General features: G+C 40.7%; 1 protein-coding gene across 1 annotated transcript in view; it reads left to right on the top strand.

Moving 5' to 3' along the window:
• The first annotated feature begins 811 nt into the window (after positions 1-811).
• The window catches only part of LOC148538917 (uromodulin-like), a 30,288-nt gene continuing 11,867 nt past the window's right edge, over positions 812-19,232 (top strand). The window contains exons 1-5 of the mRNA XM_088452093.1: positions 812-836; positions 2,639-2,656; positions 7,028-7,873; positions 11,082-11,186; positions 14,791-14,999. Of these exons, the coding sequence (XP_088308219.1) occupies positions 812-836; positions 2,639-2,656; positions 7,028-7,873; positions 11,082-11,186; positions 14,791-14,999 (1,203 nt within the window). The remainder of the gene's footprint in view (positions 837-2,638; positions 2,657-7,027; positions 7,874-11,081; positions 11,187-14,790; positions 15,000-19,232) is intronic.

The following is a 19,232-nucleotide window of genomic DNA, read 5'->3' as shown; positions in this document are numbered from 1 at the left end:
GGAATGAGGTGGAGAATTGAACCTGGGTCTCGGCAGGGAGGTGCCAGATCGTACCCACTATACCATCAGGGACTTCAGTGTTGGAGACAGAGTGGTATGTATAGCAGAGAAGAGTGTAGCAGTAGATTGACCAGGCTGGTACTGGGTTGTTACTGTAGATAATATATAATAACACTGTTCTTATTTGCATCTGTAAACCGGAATGCTGGAGTGGTAGATCTTGGCAACATATTAGCCAGGCTCAAACTGGGTTGTCGCTGTAGTCCAAGATCCAGGAGCACTCAGATGGTAGCAGGACCGGATGCAGGCTGAACACCGAAATGGGTAGTGGAAAGTGATACCAGGAACGGCACCTATGGAGTAGGAACCAGCAGAAACTCACTGTGCAGCATGGATGGTATATACACAGGCGTGGTACTGGTTCAGGTAACTGGAACAGGCTGAGATTACTTATGCAACCAGTGGAATATCTGACACAGGTGTAGAACACTTGCAGGAATCTGTGCAGCAAACAGGAACAAAACTGCACCAACGGAAATCAAGTAATGCAATAGGAGCATAGCTTACTCAGTAGAGACTGAGGTTAGACATTGTACTGGTGATTTATTAAAGCCAGTAGCTGGGAGATATGTCCCTGGGTTACCCAGGATAGGCTGAACAGAGTCAGGTGGTATGGGAAGGTTCAGGCTGTCAGTCGATTGGCCGCTACAGTCAGGTGATCGGGACTTGTTATTGCAATACTCTAGAGCAGGTTTTGATGTTGTCTGTGGCCTAGCAGGCCAGGAAATACTGAAGCCTGCATATCTAGGACATGACCGAGAATGCTGGCAGAATCGGTAAGTGACCCGGCGGCAGGGGGTACAGACCCGGGTTGTGACATCAACACGTTTTCTTTCCAAAATGAACCACTCTTAAATTGACAGTAGTTATTAATGTTAATTATTTAAACCACCTATTCTGAATGTCCAATTGTTTTATTCACATACACTCTTATCCAGTTAAATGTTTAAATAATTCTAATTAAGCAGCCTGTTCTAAACTATTTTTTTCTCCTATTCTGTACCTGTTTCACTCTACATCATCTTCACTATTTTGTCACAACAGGGACCATTTTGTAAGATAGATATACCACTCTTGGGTGTGTGGTCATGCTCTCTTATACGTATGCCTTGGGTGGTTGAACGTGCATATATCAGAGCGCAACCACTCACAGAATACATGAGAATACATGAAAAGTTTATTATGTCTCATATAACATTATATTAGGCTTTACTGAATTCAAGGCCTGTGGAGTTAAGTTCACAACTTAAAGATACAATGACAGAACATTTTGAATGTATCACCCCCTCTTATAGTAGTTTGGTGTTTTTCAGTGGCCATTATTGATACTTTATCAGACGAGCCTCTTTAGCACATACTGACATACTTTGATAGAGCATGATACTTATTATTTTTAAAATGTTTCTCTTTTTTTAGAAAGTGTATTTTAATTACAAGGTTTCTCTATCACATCAGAAGAACCCACTTGGTTTTGGAGTTAGCCATTGTAATTTCATTCCATTGGTAACTTCTTTTTATCTATTCTTTTCAAAAATGCTTGTTGCATGCTTTGGGTTTGTGTAAATATTATGTTGTTTTAGTACTGCCAGCAAAGGTTTCAATATCTCATCATGTTCTAACAGAGCACTATGGAGGAGGTAAAGCTTGGAGAGAGAATAAGTATAGAGAAATAAACTACTAACCAATCAGCTCCTAACTCTCATTTTTCAAACAGCCTGTAAAATGATAGTTAGGAGCTGATTGGTGGGTACTTTATCTCTCTCCATTTTATCACTCTTCAAGCTATGGTAAATATCCCCCTAGATTTATTTTTAATGTGTCTGATATTAGTCGGTCATTAATTATATTCAGTCACATATTGTATAAAATAGGCCTTTTATTTCTTCCTCATTACTCTTTGTCTTAGTACACGTATGTTGGGAATATGTTACAATAAAATCATTTATGTCTATTTTAAGACCTTCATAATATGCTTCCATTAAAATCCCTACAGGATACCCCTAACACAACTGCTACAAGCGGAAGGGTAAAAGTTGGAGCAATTGGTAAAAGCATAAAGCACAAATACTTTGCAACTTAGGAATACTCATTTGTTAACCATTAAACTCTGCTAACATTGTTGAATGAAATTTGTTGCAATAGATCACATCAACTATCTTGTGTCCTAGATGAAAAGAATCACATATGGAACTATGATTTGTCACCATTGAGAACTGTTTGTGTCTGTTTCAGAGATCCCTTGTTTTAAATAGTAAAAATACTATAGTTATTAGGCCTCCATATGTGAAACATAATTCATTAACTATATAAATGTCAGCTCATCCTTACTATATTTTCATTACTGGTCAGCCAGATGTAATAATGGCGAATTAATTTCCAGATTTGTAATGGAAACATTTCTTAGAAAGAATGTTTTAGAGACAAAGAAAATTATAAAATTATAAAAACAGAAATGTAAAATTATCAGTAGACAGATGATATACAGGTGGTCATTGCTTTTCCAATAGGAAGGGGTTTACAATTATTGCACTTCAAATGCTTCTTTATGACTTATTGTCTGTTATTTCTTGCTTTACAGGCAGCAACAGTATATCAAGTAAGTAACCTCCACCAGAGCTGTAACTAGACTTTTTGGTGTCCTGTGCCAGAAAGAGCATTGGCGCCCCCTCATTTTTCAAAAGGATATAATGCACCCAAAAAAGGCCCATGGCTTCATGGGGAAGGGCCAGGGAAGAGATAGGGGAGGCCAGGAGATGCTGGGGATGAAATAAGAGGAATCTACAAGCAAGAATGATAATAAACAGAAATCTGACAGGTCCAAACAGCGCCCCCTGCCCTGTGGTGCCATGTGCCATGGCATCGGCCGCACTACCCTAGCTATGGCCCTGACCTCCACTATATTTAAAAAAAAAAAATCCAGATTGTAACTATGAAAAATGTGTATTTAACACAAAATAAGTATGGTTTATTGTTATCTGACAGCTTCTAGGTGTATAATGTACACAGATGCCATGAAGGTGCTGAATAAGTGATCAGAAATAATTACTTCTGGGCCATCAATATCACATATTTTCCCTCACACCCCTTAGATGTGTGCAGGACAATGTGTGAGCTTGGTCTTCTGTAATTCTCCAGATAAGTGAATTTGTCCAAATTAGCCCTAGGGTAACTCTCATAACCTGAAATCATACATGGTGAGGAGAGCTAAGAAAAGAAATCACAGACTCACCGTATTGTTCTCTGAAGCTGAACAGAAAACAATTGAAAATGCGGTGTACTTATTAATCACATGCATGCCATCAGTGGTAGATTAATGTGACCTGGGGCCCTGGGCCACATCCCTACATGAGCCACAACTATATGTCAAATGTACATAATGTAATTCCGCATGCACAACCTTGTCACACACTATGCCCCCAACCCTCCCTTTCCATGTCAAATATGCTCCTCCACTCTTGTCATACATTATATTTGTAAGTCACAATACTACGGAGTACTGTATGTTTCTGACAGGGGAGAATGTTGAGGAAGTGTATTTCCACACAGGAGAGTGTGTGTGTGCGCGCACACATGGGGGGGGACATATGTATGTAAATGTATGCCCTCTTTCTGTCACATAATCTTCCAAGCCATTATCTTATTGTCACTTTTGATCCACGCCCCTCAGCCCCACAGGTTCCTGTGCAGGTTGCTGTATTGTTGTGGTAGGTCTTTTTCGCAGCAGCTCTCACCAGCGATTGGGTCTATTCAAGTAGAACAGAGTGGTCATTTTCACTATATATCACATCCGAAAAGCAGCTCCTCCATGATGCTGGGAAACATGAATTATCAAAATGATGTTACCTTTTAGTCACACTGCACATTCACCAGCAGTGTTCAGCAATCCAGCGTCTGCTCATGAAGTGGCCGCTGTATGATACAAAGAAGGCAGAGTGAGTGCTGAGTACAGGGAGGAGACATGGAAGTATTCATCTTTCCTGCTTTTCTTCTAGCGAGTGGCTAGTTTCACCTCATTACACCATGCTGAGGTGGGACATTTTTATAGAGAAGCAGGACAGAAAGCTGAGCTTTATGTATTTCTATGAATCACTCTACCCATACTAGTGTATGGGGAAGCAATTCTAACACTAAGCAGAGGCCTCACTGGAGAAATCTTACACTTCTCCAGGGTAAACTCCTTCTCTAAATATGACAAAGAAGTACAGTAAAAAGCCCTGTGTTTTTACAGGTGATTTGTTATATTGTTGCCTATCTATCTGCAATTTGAAGCCATCTTTAGTATTTTAAATTAAGTTTTGAATAGATGGCTTCATCTACTGGGATGGGTTTCATTTTAATAGTACATACATAATTAACTTCTTAAATATTCTGATTTACAAATGCTAATTGTATGTTTCTTCTTTTTTTTTAAGCTGAGGAGATGTCATGTAAGTATATCCCCGAATAAAGTTGAGATACAGTACTGTATATGATAACTCACAAACTAAACTTTAATCCCCAGCCACCAGTGCAATTTAGCATTGCATTGGACTGTGGACTGTGTAATCTCCAAAAATGACCATATATGGAAGCTACACGATAGACAGCAAATTAGAAGAGCCAAAATGAGTTTGAGATGTGGTTTCTCCCTGTTATTTTGAAATTCATAAAAATCTATATAATAAGTGAGAAAGTGTGTATGTCTGTCTGCCTTTTTGTCCTTTATGCATGGCCAAAGTTTTGGACCTAGCTCCACCAAATTTGGCATGGTGGTGTAGTCTGACCAGGATTAGGTTTTGCCTAGGTTTGAATTTCGTCAGGGCCACACAATGTCACACAGTGTCGGAAAATGGGGACACTTTTAAATTACACAGGTTCCAGGGCTGGCTCCAGTGGAAATTGGCAGACTGTCAAAATCATGTGAGATCGCTACAAAATTATAATTTTAACCACAGCCTGAGCAAATTTGAAGACTCATGCAAGTTCATATTAAATCCAATCTGTGTTTGCATGTAAGGGCATAACTAGAACTTTGTGGGCCACATAGCAAGATCTTTAAAGGGCCCCCCAGAGGTAAAATTTGTTCCCACAGAGAGCCCATTAATGTTATGACACACAGACCCCATTCAGGTTATGCCACACAGTAGTACCCCTTATACATATTATGCCATGCAGTAGTAGTGCCCCTTATACATTATGCCACACAGTAATGCCCCTTACACAACACAGTAATTCCCGTTACACATTATACCACACAGTAATGCCCTTTACAGATTATGCCACATGTAGTAGTGCACCATATAACACATTATTCCACACAATAGTAGTGCCCCTTACACATTATGTCCCCCACAGCAACTCACCTCTCTGTGTTCCTCCAGCAGCCTCTTGCCTCTCCCTGTGTGCCATCAGCAGCCAGCAGGTGTGCACCCACGGTAGTTACACCACTGTTTGCATGCCTCTTAGCAAACCTTGGGGCCCTTTTCAGGATCAATGGAATGGGTTTATAGATGAGGACAATGTAAACAAATAAAGGCTGCAGGTGTACTTCAGGGTCCAGTCTTCAACCCGGGAAACACCGGATATCCCAGCTAGTAGAAAATAAAAATGTCAATTATTATTATATGATTATATCAAACATAATCATATAATATCTCCACCTAACAGTTACTGTGATAGCACTGCTACATAATGAAAATGCTAAGGTGTGGTTTTGTTAAACACGAGGGTAATTTAATAAATATTGGACATCTCCAAATTAGGGAATAAATAACCTTCCTGTATCTTGACAAAACAAGCATTTTCAATAATAGATCTTGTCCTGTACCTGTGTGTAAGGATAAAAATCATTGTGTGAAGATTTATAGAGCTACTGAAATTCTTGGAGGCTTCAACAAATTTTAACTGGTTTGATTATTGTACTTAATATAGTTGTCTGTCTCTTAACTATTCCCCTATTAATTCATAAATTAGCTATTTAAGTAAATAATTGCTGAAAGACTGTAGAGGTTGTAAGATATCACTGCAGTTTGTTTTGGACATTTTTATATTTGAGCTTTTCTTGTTTGCTATCTAAAATAAATAAATAAATATTATTATTTCACCATAGAAGTATATGTACTAAGTCTTTATAAAGCTCTTAAACTATAGGAAACGATTGGGGCCAGGATTCATCAAATTGTGTATTCGATACCCATATCCCCCCAGATGTGGGGGATGGGAGACTAAAGAGGATTGTGGCACCAGACTGGTATCATTACCACCTGAGTGGTCCTAATATAATAGAAATATAATAGAAACATACAATGGGCACATTTTTCTATAATGAGCATGGGCCCCAGTATAACAGAAGACTGATGACTATTATTGCTAAAATATCAAAATAAGTAAATTAAAAATACAGATCCAATTGTTAACTAAAGTTTAAAAGAATAAAACATTGATTACAAGCCATCATTTACCCCTTTAATATCAAACAAAATATTTTATCTTTGTTCCTGATTCGCCATAATGCAATGGGAAGAAAAACCTGTTTTTGTTCCACTATAATCCAACATGAAATACAAATGTTTTGTACAGAAGGTTCGCATTGTAGGTGACACTAAGCAAATGTTACATTTAAATTTTTTCAAACAAACAAACATTGCATGAAATGGAATGCAAGCTGCCATGCATATAATGCTTGATGACTTAAACACTGTATAGGATACTGTTGTTTGCTAACGTTTGGGTTACAGGTGCCGGGGTCCCGACCTGTTGGGATTTTGGTGCCAGTATTAATATCGTCGGCATCCCGCATGCTGGGATGCCGACTACATCCCTTGCTAAATCCCGGCATGAGTGCAAAATTATATTGATATATAATTGTGATGAATATAAATGATTTCTGAATTAATTTATTCATATTGTCTTTGACATCACTTTTAATAAGAAATCCATTCCAATCTGATATCTATTTCTAACAACTGTATCATTGCTATTTTTGCAGCCATTTGCTCAAAGTGCAGCACCGATGCTTCCTGTACAAAAGTCCTGTTGTCCTATACATGTGTCTGCAATGAGGGATTCCGTGGTGATGGATATTCATGTGATGACATTAATGAATGTTACTATTATTATTACTGGACGGACCCTTGCAATCCTGGTTATTGCATCAATACTTACGGCTCATATGACTGTGAATGCTACTCTGGCTTCAAGTCAGAAAATAAAACATGTGTCGATGTAGATGAGTGTTCAAGCCCAGAACTAAATAGCTGCCATCCGTTAGCCAATTGTTCCAATAACTATGGATCCTATTCATGCTCCTGCCCAGCTGGATATTTTGGAGATGGATATACTTATTGTGAGGTAGATGAATGCACAAGAGAGGTATGTGGGTTTGCTAGAGAATGCATTAAATCCAAAGGTTCCCATACCTGCCTTGATCCGTGCTACAACTATACCACACTAAATGAGCCTTCCAGGAGCACATCATATAATTCTAACTACTACTGTTATTATTACTACTATTATTACTACTATTATTACTATAGTTACTATTGTGGACATTATGACTATTACCTTAATGGATGGTACCGTTTTGAAGGCAGTGGAGGAATCCGCATTCCTGAGTTTTGTCCTGTTCAAGGTAGTTGCTATACCATGAACCCCATGTGGTTAAATAGTAAACATCCTGACCAATCAGATGGAATTGTAAATCAAACAGTTTGTACTTCATATGATGGTGATTGCTGCTACTGGACATCAACTATACAGATTAAAGCTTGTCCTGGGAATTATTATATATACAAACTCAGTGGAACTCCAACCGACTATGCTGGATATTGTACAGGTAAGCACTGTAAAGTCATATATATTAATAAAGGTTACATGGAGTGAGCTTTTGTTATAATATTTGCTGACTAGTGATGCAAATGTGAGAGAAATAACACTTTAGTAGGGTGTCAATTATAGTACATCTATGCTAGACTAACACAGATAACAATATAGATCCTGATTCTGAGTTAAATGTATCTGCCACCGCTTTTCTGTATGGCTGTGGCAGACTACTTACTAATGTATGCTAATGCGAGAATCCACCCATACTGTATATGACAAAGATCCGTGTGGAAGCATATCCCGCCCACTGTTTTTACATCCTTAGCCACAACCACCACCATTTGTAACTGGATTTGCACCCACACCAGGCAAAAGATCCATTTGAAACAGGCATTCTATTTCTGTCCACACTCTATAAATGAGCACAGAAGCCGGCTCACAGACCCACAACACTCCCATGACACTCCTACGAGAGAAACAATTCCATGCTGTCCAGTTATCATTCAGAAGCGCCCATTTCACAGAAAGTGTGGTCCAATGAAGGATGGATCAATCCATATGCACTAATGTACCATGGACCTGATTCAACAATGTACTGTAAGCTAATGCCGCTGCAGCTGTGAATTTGCATGCAGCTGCTATGCAAAGTATGCAAATGTTGCAGCTGCCGAGTTTTTATTGAGACATCCACCAGTGGCTTCCAAGAGACTGTATAAAAATACAAATACACAGCTTGTTCACAGATCAGTCAATTATCAGACTTCTGAGTAACCCTATGGTCATGCAGAATGACCATGGGAGATGCTAGAGCCATTTCACTGTGTACGGAATTGCAGTCGCAGGCAAAGACACGCCCCACAAACAGCCACGACATGACTGTGCTTGAGTCACCACCTTCCTGTTGCCGCTCACAAATGGTCCCTGCCTGTCAATCATTTTGCAAATGAATCCTCACTGCGAGCAAAAAACAACTAAAAACTAGATGCATGCGCAGTGCAACCCAGACGTATGTGCAGGTTACCGATCATTACTCAAACTGAGGAAACATCAGCATTGCCTCATCTCTGCATCAGGCCCTATATACATGTGTATATGTATTATCTGGTGTAAATGCAGTCGCCGATTTCTTACTTTGTCGCATGTGTAGTATGCTGAAATCGACAATATCTGTCTCCATTTCCACTTGGATCTCATTCAGAATCAGGTCCATAATTCTCAGTTGTTCGCAAACTGTATTTACTAATAATTATATTCAAATTCTACTCCCTGAGGTTATTCCACGCACAATAAACCCAAGAATGTACATGCATCGTCATGTGCCCTATACTTGGCTCCAACCCCAATGTTACAGACAGCCACAAACCCATACTTGCCTACTCTCCCAGAATGTTCAGGAGACTCCTGAATTTCGTGGCATTCCCTGAGTCACATCATTAGAGCTCAGGGCCTGATTCAGAGCTGAACGCTCTGACCAGAGCACTCGCTCTGAATCAGGGCCCTCCTCCCTGAAAATGGAGTGGCCTCCTGGCCGCTCGCATAGCTGTGGGTGACCACCCACAGCATATGCGAGCGTCCATGATGATGGTCACAATGGTCTTGACCATCGTGACCATTGGGCTTGCGATGGAGACCCTGCGGTAGGGTCTCGCTGCCGCAAGCCCTGGAGTGATTTTGGCTCTATCAGAGCCAAAATCACTCCCACTGACATCACTAGTGATGTCAGTGGGGCCGGCTTCAGACGGTAGGCGTTCACATGGGAACGCCTCCATCTGGCAGGCACACCCCCGGCACACCAACCAAAGGGGGTGTGCTGTCAATCAACATCGACAGCACGCCCCCTTTGGTGCGAGACCCAGAGCGATGGAGAGCCCGTCGCTCACCGGGTCTCGCGCATGCGCATGACGGAGCTCCATCCGTCGTGCGCATGCGCAGTGGGGGAACATCGACCCACTTGCGAGCGAACTTCCCTCGCAAGCGGGTCTGAATGACCCCCTCGGTCCCCAACAGTGTGATGGCTCAATTTGTGATATTGTGGAATTGGGAACATGGTGATGCAAATTGCAGCCTACCATGCCCCCCGTGGACCTCTCTCTGCTCTTTCCCAGAGGTGATGTACTGTATACAAAGTAAAAAGTATGCATAAACCTCCAGCACAGAATTATGATGTATTTTGATTTTATTTCATTAATAAAAAATATATAATTAATAGTAACTACTTATAATCAGAGAGAAAGTTACATTTGTGACCAAAAGTTTGCCCCTTTTGCAGCCAGCAAAACTCGACTGGCCTGTAACAATGGAGACAATTGGGAAGTACTGTATGCTGGTTTCTATTAGAGATGTGCGCGGTGTCTTAGTGCAAGTTAGTTGGCTGTGTCGGCAGTGTAGGGGTGCCTGCGGTGTCTTTAGTGCAGGTTTGCTGGCTGTGTTGGCAGTGCGGGGGTGCCAGCTGTGTCCTCATAGCAGGTTTGCTGACTGTGTCAGCAGTGCAGGGGAGTTCTCAATGCATGGTATCGGCAGTGTCGGCAGAGCGGGGGTGCCAGCGATGTCTTCAGTGCAGGTTTGCTGACTGTGTCGGCAGTACAGGGGTGTTCTCAATGCAAGGTGCCAGCGGTGTTGGCAGAGCGGGGGTGCCAGAGGTGTCCTCAGTGCAGGTTTGCTGACTGAGTTGGCAGTGCAGGGGTGCTGGTGGTGTGGGAGTGTCAGCAGTGTGGGGGTAGCTGACAGTGTTTTCAGTACGTTGGGCAGCAGTGCAGGAGTGTTGACAGTGGTGGTGTAGGGAGCGGGGGATGCTGCCAGTGCGGGTGCCAGGAGCGGGGGGTGCCGGCGATGACAGGCGTAATCTTTTTTTCCTAGTTTGTAGTGTTTCAGTGGGCATAACGCTGACTGGCTGAGAGCCGTGACAGACTTTGCAAATAGGCACACACTCTATTATGCTTCAGTCCCTATGTCTGGATCAAAAAAATGTTACACTTTTACTTTTCATGTTTTCCCTGTTGTATTAGTGCTGGCAAAATCAATGATCATGTACTGTATAAATAGGACACATGGATGGAACAGTATCATTTACTGTTAAATTTTCCTTATCCTTTTATTCTCTATTTGTTCTGTGCCAGATCATTAAAACAGTCAAATATAAATGTAAATTTTAGTCTGTGATTTAGTTGTGTCTGAGTTTTATTTGTATTAAATATATTTAATGAAATTATATTTCCTTTCAGATCCAGCCATAGTGCCAGATACTTGCTCATGTGCTGATGATGAAGAGTGTAAACTGGTTGGTGGACAATACAGCTGCTTCTGCAAGAGTACTGATGATTTATCTGGTATGTTCAAATGCATTTATCTGTAAAGGACATGGGGCCTGATTCATTAAGAATCACAATTGCATTGGCAGCTCTGCAATCACATGCAGGTCTACTGTGAAAATCTGCTATTGAATGCAATTGCAATGCAGTCACACAGGCAGCATAGAGATGCCCACTACCGCTTTCTCGCATCCGTCATACCTTGTAGTTCTCCATATACATCGGTATGCCTTCGAGTAACATCTGCCCCTCACGCAGCATTACAGCAGACCTGACCTTACTTAGAAATTGCTAACCCTGTTGCACACAGTAAGTACTCTTACTTATAAGCTGCGTATGCAATCGCAATGGCTAATTTATGCACGCCCATCCAACAGCATTCAAACAGCCAAGCACGCCTGTGTTTCGCTGACCACCCACCCATCACCACCACCAAACACTCACTGCACTCTGTGATAGCTCTACGTGGTCTGTGTGATCGCAGTGTGATCGCAGTGGTACATTCGCACACGTGAACTGCATATCAGGCTCACAGAACACAGTTTTAGGTATTACAATGCTTTGTCAAAGGCTGGTAGTATTGTTCTGGCTAATGTAGAAATGATCAGAGCTTCTATAAGGTGTTACTGTGCCAGATGTATTTGTTGAGGTTTGCTTCTTGTTAATAGCAGTGATGTAATGACTAGATTTAAAGTGGCGATTTATTTAAGCCGAAACCAATCTGGTTTTGCCTTTAAAAAAAATGCTGCTCTAAACTTAGTAGCTACAGTACATTACTGAAATCTGTCTGCTGCCTGCCAATGTAATCTTGTATTTACATCTCAGTTGTAGCACTTTAAACTAATTTGCATTACTGGGTGTGATTTATTCACTTTTGCACAAGTCCAGTCCCTCCAAGAGGCACATTTGTGACAAAGGTAGAGCAAACGTGGGATATTAATAATAATAATAATAATAATAATAATAATAATAATAATAATAATGCAGCTTGTCGGTATGTGAATAAGAAGATGGCTTCTCTTAATCAGACAAAGATATTTTAATATGATAAAATAAATGCATATATAAAGGATATACAGTACACTACAAACTAGGGGTGTGCACCGGCCACTTTTCGTGTTTTGTTTTTTGCTTTTGGATCTGGATCTTTCTTCGTGTTTTTGATCTGGATTGGTTTTGCCAAAACTACCCTTCCATGTTTTGGGTTCAGGGTTTTGAGTTTTGGATCTGTATTTTTTTGGAAAAAAGCATAAAAACAGCTAAAATCACAGAATTTGTGGGTTTTTCTGTTCCTATGCTATTATTAACCTCAATAACATTCATTTCCACCCATTTCTAGTCTATTCTGAACACCTCACACCTCACAATATTGTATTTAGGCCAAAAGGTTGCCCCGAGGTAGCTGGATGACTATGCTAAGCGACACAAGTGGGCGGCACAAACACCTGGCCCATCTAGGAGTGACACTGCAGTGGCAGACAGGATGGCAGTTTGAAAAACTAGGCCCCAAAGAGTATATACTGCAAAGAAAAAAAGAGGTGCAATACAGAATTGTCCTTGGGCCCTCCCACCCACCCTTATGTTGAATAAACAGGACATGCACACTTTAACAAACCAATCATTTCAGCGCCAGGGTCTGCCACACGACTGTGGCTGAAATGTTGGTTCGTTTGGGCCCCCACAAAACAAGCTGGCAATTAATCTGTCCCTGCACAAACTGGCTCTACAGAGGCAAGGTGTCATCCTCATCCTTTGTTGATGCACGTGCGGTTAAAGCGCACACAAACACAGAAAAATAAACACTTTTTAAAAGTTTTAACTTTTTGGGGCATTTTGGGGGTCACACCGCCCTTCAACAGACCAGCCGGCCCTTGATTTATGACACAGGCACACACTTGGCGCTGCTACTTTGTTGATGCACTTGTGGCTACAGTGCACACAAACAGAAAAAAATATAAATTTTTCGCACTTGGGGGGAGCACCACTGATGGAAAGAGCACCCCCTGGACAACACTACAGCACCCCTTTAGGACTACAGCCTTTATGGTATACTGCACACAAGTCACAAACACAGAATTTTTTTATTTTTCTATTTTTCCAGCACTTTGGGGGTTACACCACCCTTCAAAAGACGAGCCAGAGGGCCCTTTACTTATGACACAGGCGCATGCTTGGCGCTGCTACTTTGTTGATGCACATGCGGCTACTGCGCACACAATTCACAAACAGAAAAAAAAAATATTTTTTTTGAAGCGCACTTTGGGGGTTACACCACACTTCAACAGACGAGCCAGCTGGCCCTTTACTTATGACACAGGCGCATGCTTGGCTCTGCTACTTTGTTGATGCACGTGCGGCTACTGCGCACACAATTCACAAACACAGATTTTTGTATTGAAGTCCTATCTCGGGTATGCATGAGTTGTGACTCAAAAGAGTTGATTTAGTAACTCCCTTTCAATTGCACTGGTAAAAATTGGTTGATTCAGCATCTGTTTTACCCTGTGTGTCATTCGGTTAATTCCTATGGAATTGTGCCATGTTACTTATCAATCTTTTGCTACAGCTTTGGACTTTAATTGTTCTTCTGGTCCTGTTGCACTTCTGGCTACGATAGACATTTCATAAGCTTTCTGCCTGCCACCTCTACAACCAGAGTCCTTCAGATTTATGGGGTTCCCTCCCCCCTAACCCCAAAACTTACTGTCGGGATGTCAGCAGTCTGGATGCCGGGTTTCTGACTGGTGTTGAAATTCAATTGGCTTGACTTGGACAGCCTGTTCTGAGCCTTCCGATTGATGGATTTGGATGAAAACTTCACAGAGTGGTAACATTGGATCCAAGAAGACATACTAGGGGGTGGAGGTCCTGGTCAGACCTCCCATTGGTGTACACTGGGCAGAACTTTGAACCAAGGAGCCTGTTCTGAGCCTTCCACTAAATGTATTTTTATGAAAACTTCACAGAGTGGTAACGTTGGATCCCAGAAGACATACTAGGGGGTGGAGGTCCCTGTTTGACCTCCCGTTGGTGTACACTGGACAGAATTTTAACCCGTGGAGCCTTTTCTGGATCTTCTACTGGGTGGATTCGGATGAAAACTTCACAGAGGGGTGGCACTTGGTCTGGGATGCCTAACTCAATAACTTAAAGATTTAAATCTGGGCAATGCTGGAGTGGGTAGTAGATAGAGAGTAAGGAAACATGTGAAAGAGGATGTTATTGCTAGAGGGTGAGATTCAGTGATTACATTCATTTGACAGTCAGCACATTTTATTTTTTCTGTTTCTCACCTGTTCTTTGGAAGTTGCTGTAGGTATGAGGAAGCATAATTCAAAATCTCTCACTGTCACTGAATGAGTAAATAAATTGCCCAATGTAAAGTAGTTCTACAGAAGTTTTATTCTTTTAATTTATTTTTTGTTTTGTTTTATTCCTGTGCACATTGCATTACACTCAGCAAACTCAGTTCTATTTTATTATACAAAGAGGATTTTATTTTGATTTCATTATGCCTTGAAGAGTGTAAGAAACAAATAATGCTAAGTATTCCTATTGGGAGAAAAGATGTCAGAAATACAATTTTAAAATGGCCTCACAATATTGTGCTTCCTTTTTCTAGCTGCACAAGAATTGAGCCCTCAGCTAATATGTGGTAGTCAGGAAATAAAAGCTTCCTTCAAGGAGTGTCAACTAAAACAGTTCAATCTGAACACCAAAAATGTGCACCTGAGAGACAAGAGCTGTGTAGGATTTTCTGATTACAACATGACAAATACAATATCTGTGGTATCCATCTTAAAAAATGGAGTGTGTGGAAATGAGTTGGTGGTAAGTGTTTCCAATGGATTTCAAATAACTTATATGATTACCAAAGCACATTCAGCATAAGGTCTTCATTGTGTGTCCCTCTAGTACCCTTTTTTTGTGTCATCATAGCCCCACTTGCTGCCACCATCACTGTGCCAATTATTACTTGCAAACCTAACTGTATCATATCTGTAATAAACATAATCACTGTTATCTGATTTAAAAAATAAGAAAGGTCTTACTTAAGCACTTTGCTACTTTTTTGGACTTCTCTTCCATTATATTACAGAGGAAGTTCCCATAGGGCAAATGCTGGGGTGTAATGACTAAATTTGCTAAATTCTTTGCTCATCCAATACTGTCCAATGCATAATTGAGCTGTAGGTGGTGAGGCCATAACAACACGATTCACCAGGAACTTCTGGGAGAGTAGGCCTGTAGGTACTTAAGTACTTTTTCTAACACGAGTGGACATAAACAATGATATTTCATTTGTAGACTGTGTTCCCCATCTAAAATTCCTTTGTCTCTGTGAGTCACCCACTTTCTGTCTTCTTCACTTCTGGGTCAACAACATGGCATTTTCACATTTTTTGCAGACCATACTTGCCTACTCTACTGGAAATGTCTAGAAGGCTCTTGAATGTTACAGAACCCTCCCAGACTCCCAGGAGAGCAGACCACCCCCCATATTCCACTTTCCTTTCTTGTAATGTGGGCATGGTTGGCCCTTGACATGATTTGCATCATCAATCCCCAACTCAACTGTGTACGGATGTATATATTTAATACTCAAGAATGGGCAGAACCTAATGATACAAATGACTGTACAGTATGCTACCATAAGCTTGTTTGGATTGCGGAGTGGAGCAATTGTTGTTATGCGAGTCATGTGACTACACTCATCCACATACAATTTTGAAAAAGGAGGGAGCAAGTATGGTGTAGACACAGTAACACCACGAGTGACTAGTAAAGATTAAAACTCCTGCAAATGTATTATAAAAACAGATATATATATATATATATATATATATATATATCTATATATATACACTGTGTATGTATATATATATATATATATATATATACAGTACATGTATGTGTATATATTTTTTATATATATATATATATATATATATATATATATTTAAATAGAGGATGCGCTGTCTCCAATTATCAGAACTAGTTTCTTGGTCTAAAGTTGAATCATATTTTAAAAACTATATTATTAGTTCACTCATTATAAAACAAACAAATCATAAAGGCAACTACAAATATCAAATAGCATTAAATATAAGAGGCTTAGTTATTCCAATATTGGATACTTGAGTACGTTACTGTATGTCATAGTATGTAATATGTATTCAAAACATTGTATAAATACTAGCTAATATGTTTAATATAAGTAGTACAGTGTATTTCCATATACTTCAGTATATACAGTATGTCACAGTTGTATCAATATCTTTAGCCCCACCAGATAGAACATATAGGATTGGTTTCAACTAAGTAAGGAAGGTGATCCACGGAGATGTAGATAAATCTTTATTGTTTTGGGAGCAGTATTCCATTCGATCCAGTGATCTATTTGGAGTGATCTACATCAATCTTAAGGTGACAGTGCTGCAGCAGTGGTAGCTGAATATTGGTTTATAGTTAAAAAGCTGTCTGGAGACAATGTACACTCAAGTGCATTAGTCGGCATGGATAGCCTGGTAGATCATCCTATGTGAAGCACCAAGCTGCCAGGCATCGTCCATAGATGAGCAGTGCTGGAAAATGGGTACATCGTATATCGTATTTTGCTGACAGGTGTATTATGAAGTCATAAACCACTAAAGATAGGCGGCCACTTGTTTGCCTGTGTAGTTGGACCAGCAGATACTACTGCTAGGTTCAGAGGTCTAGGTATACTGAAACCTCCAAAAGCTAGTGTATTAACAGTAGGTGTCTGTTAAGGTCAGGAGGCGGGTGACTGTTGCACAACTGAGTGACCAATGGTGCTAGCAGGACACATGGGATCAAGCAGTGATATATTGCAACTGTTACCAGTGATGACCTCATTCAGTAACTACTTTTGTTGCAGTCTTACTGCCCAACAAATAGTGACAATTCAGGCAAAAATGTAAAAGAAAATGTAAAATGATTGTCAGCTATTTGCACTCATGTTACCCTAAGTCACTTCCTACATTATGCAATTCGATAATAAATTTGGAATTTTGGGGCATATTTAGTAATTATAGAGAATTAGATTCAATAATTATAATTTTTTATCACCCCTTATCACATCGCAAAGAAGTTAAGTATAGCTGGGATATAACTAAAATCACATCCAAGAAGACATGGGCAACAATTGGTGCCGATCCTTGCGATGTGTAAGAAGCAAAGTAATACAATCATACATTTTTTTATTACGTGGTCTGCTGATTATGCATGTGAATGCAGACTGTACCAGGGAGGGATCCTACAGATCCCTAAATGGGAGTTTTCACAAAGTGTAACCTGTAGGCTACAAAGGCTAATGCCATCTGAAGATGGTGTTCACTATCAGGGCCAAGTTTCAGAATGCTTTACATTACAGAGCTTGGTAAATTTGGCTTTTTAACAACTCTCATACAAACCTACAGTATGGGGCTGCTTTTGCAATCAAAAACAGGGGATAGCAGCAGATATATCTGATATCTGCTATGGTATGTAGCCAGGAAGCTAGCGGTTGAAATGCTGACCGCCGGCTTCCTGAAAGTGAAATCCCAGCATGGGACTAATGATAGGCGTCTAAATACTGACACCTATCATTAGCCCCATGCAAAAATCTTGATGCAAGGCATACCAATCATAGGTAAGCCGGATGTCGGGAGCAGATAGCCACTGGGGGGGAGAGGTTTAGGTTTAGGGTCTCCCGCTGGGACTTAGGGTTAGGCACCCCCTCCCCCGGGAAGGTTAGAGTTAGGCTAGGGGAAGGGGAGGAAAGGGTCAGGCACTCCTGGGGGGAGGTTAGGGTCAGGCACCACCCCGGGAGGGCTAGGTTTAGGGGGGAGAGGATTAGGAATAGCCTTCATACTTATCCTGTCGAGATCTCCATCTGCCGGACTTCCGGCGTTGGTTTTTCATCCGCCGGGCTGACGTCTGGCAGCATAACATACCGATTCCATCTGCTACAGTTTCCCTTAAATCTATCTCCAGTAGCCCATGAAAATGAGGCAAATGTACTTGACGAAAGTGGAAGTTCACATTGTCCATTAAATGTTGTAATGAATGTAATGAAAAACCAACAAAAATATGTCATGTCCTACATTTTTATTCAGTCACCAGAAGACTTATACCTAATAAATTCCACTTTAATAGTTTATCCACTCGGGAGCTTCGAGAAATTTGGACAATTAGCTGTAAACTTTAATGAGGTACTTACAGTTTATTACCAGTAGATAGTAAACAATATAATTCAAGAATTAAAATAAAAATAATAATACATTCTCTTTGCTTCCTCTCAGTTCTACCATATCTATAAACCATGTTCCTAGTGTTCACAGTTATCTGTTTTGAAGGTGAGGAGAGTAGAGTATGGGGAAGAGTCATGTCTGTCCTGAGGTACTAAGGGCCTGATTCAGCAAGGATCGCTATTCTGCTTATACTCATGCCGTGCAGTTGCTCATATCAGTGGTGAGATGCAAATAACTGCATTCACATTGCGATCGCAGCCTAAAATAATGACACTCACTTCCCCTTACTCACATCCGTATACTTTGCCAAGACAGTGAAACAATCGGTAACATCGGACCCATACCCACACTTGCACAAGCCCAGACCTTACTCAGTAATTGCTAACTTCCAAGCACGCAATGGCACCTCAAGCTGCGTATGGGTTAGCAGTGGTAAATTTATGCATGCCCATGCATTGGCATTGAAGCACACTGTTACCAGTGATGACCTCATTCAGTAACTACTTTTGTTGCAGTCTTACTGCCCAACAAATTGTGACAATTCAGGCAAAAATGTAACAGAAAATGTAAAATGATTGTCAGCTTTTTTCACTCATGTTACCCTAAGTCAGTTCCTACATTATGCAATTCGATAATAAATTTGGAATTTTGGGGCATATTTAGTAATTATAGAGAATTAGATCCAATAATTAGAATTTTTTATCACCCCTTATCACGTCGCCAAGATAGCGAATCAATCGGTAACATCAGACCCATACCCACACTTGCACGACCACCCCCCATCACTGCCCACAAATTACACTCCCTGTCA

The sequence above is a fragment of the Taudactylus pleione genome, unplaced genomic scaffold (genome assembly GCF_031769625.1).
Source record: "Taudactylus pleione unplaced genomic scaffold, aTauple2 ptg000032l, whole genome shotgun sequence".
In the NCBI taxonomy this organism is placed as follows: domain Eukaryota; kingdom Metazoa; phylum Chordata; class Amphibia; order Anura; family Myobatrachidae; genus Taudactylus; species Taudactylus pleione.
This window is presented reverse-complemented; position numbering and strand designations above follow the sequence as displayed.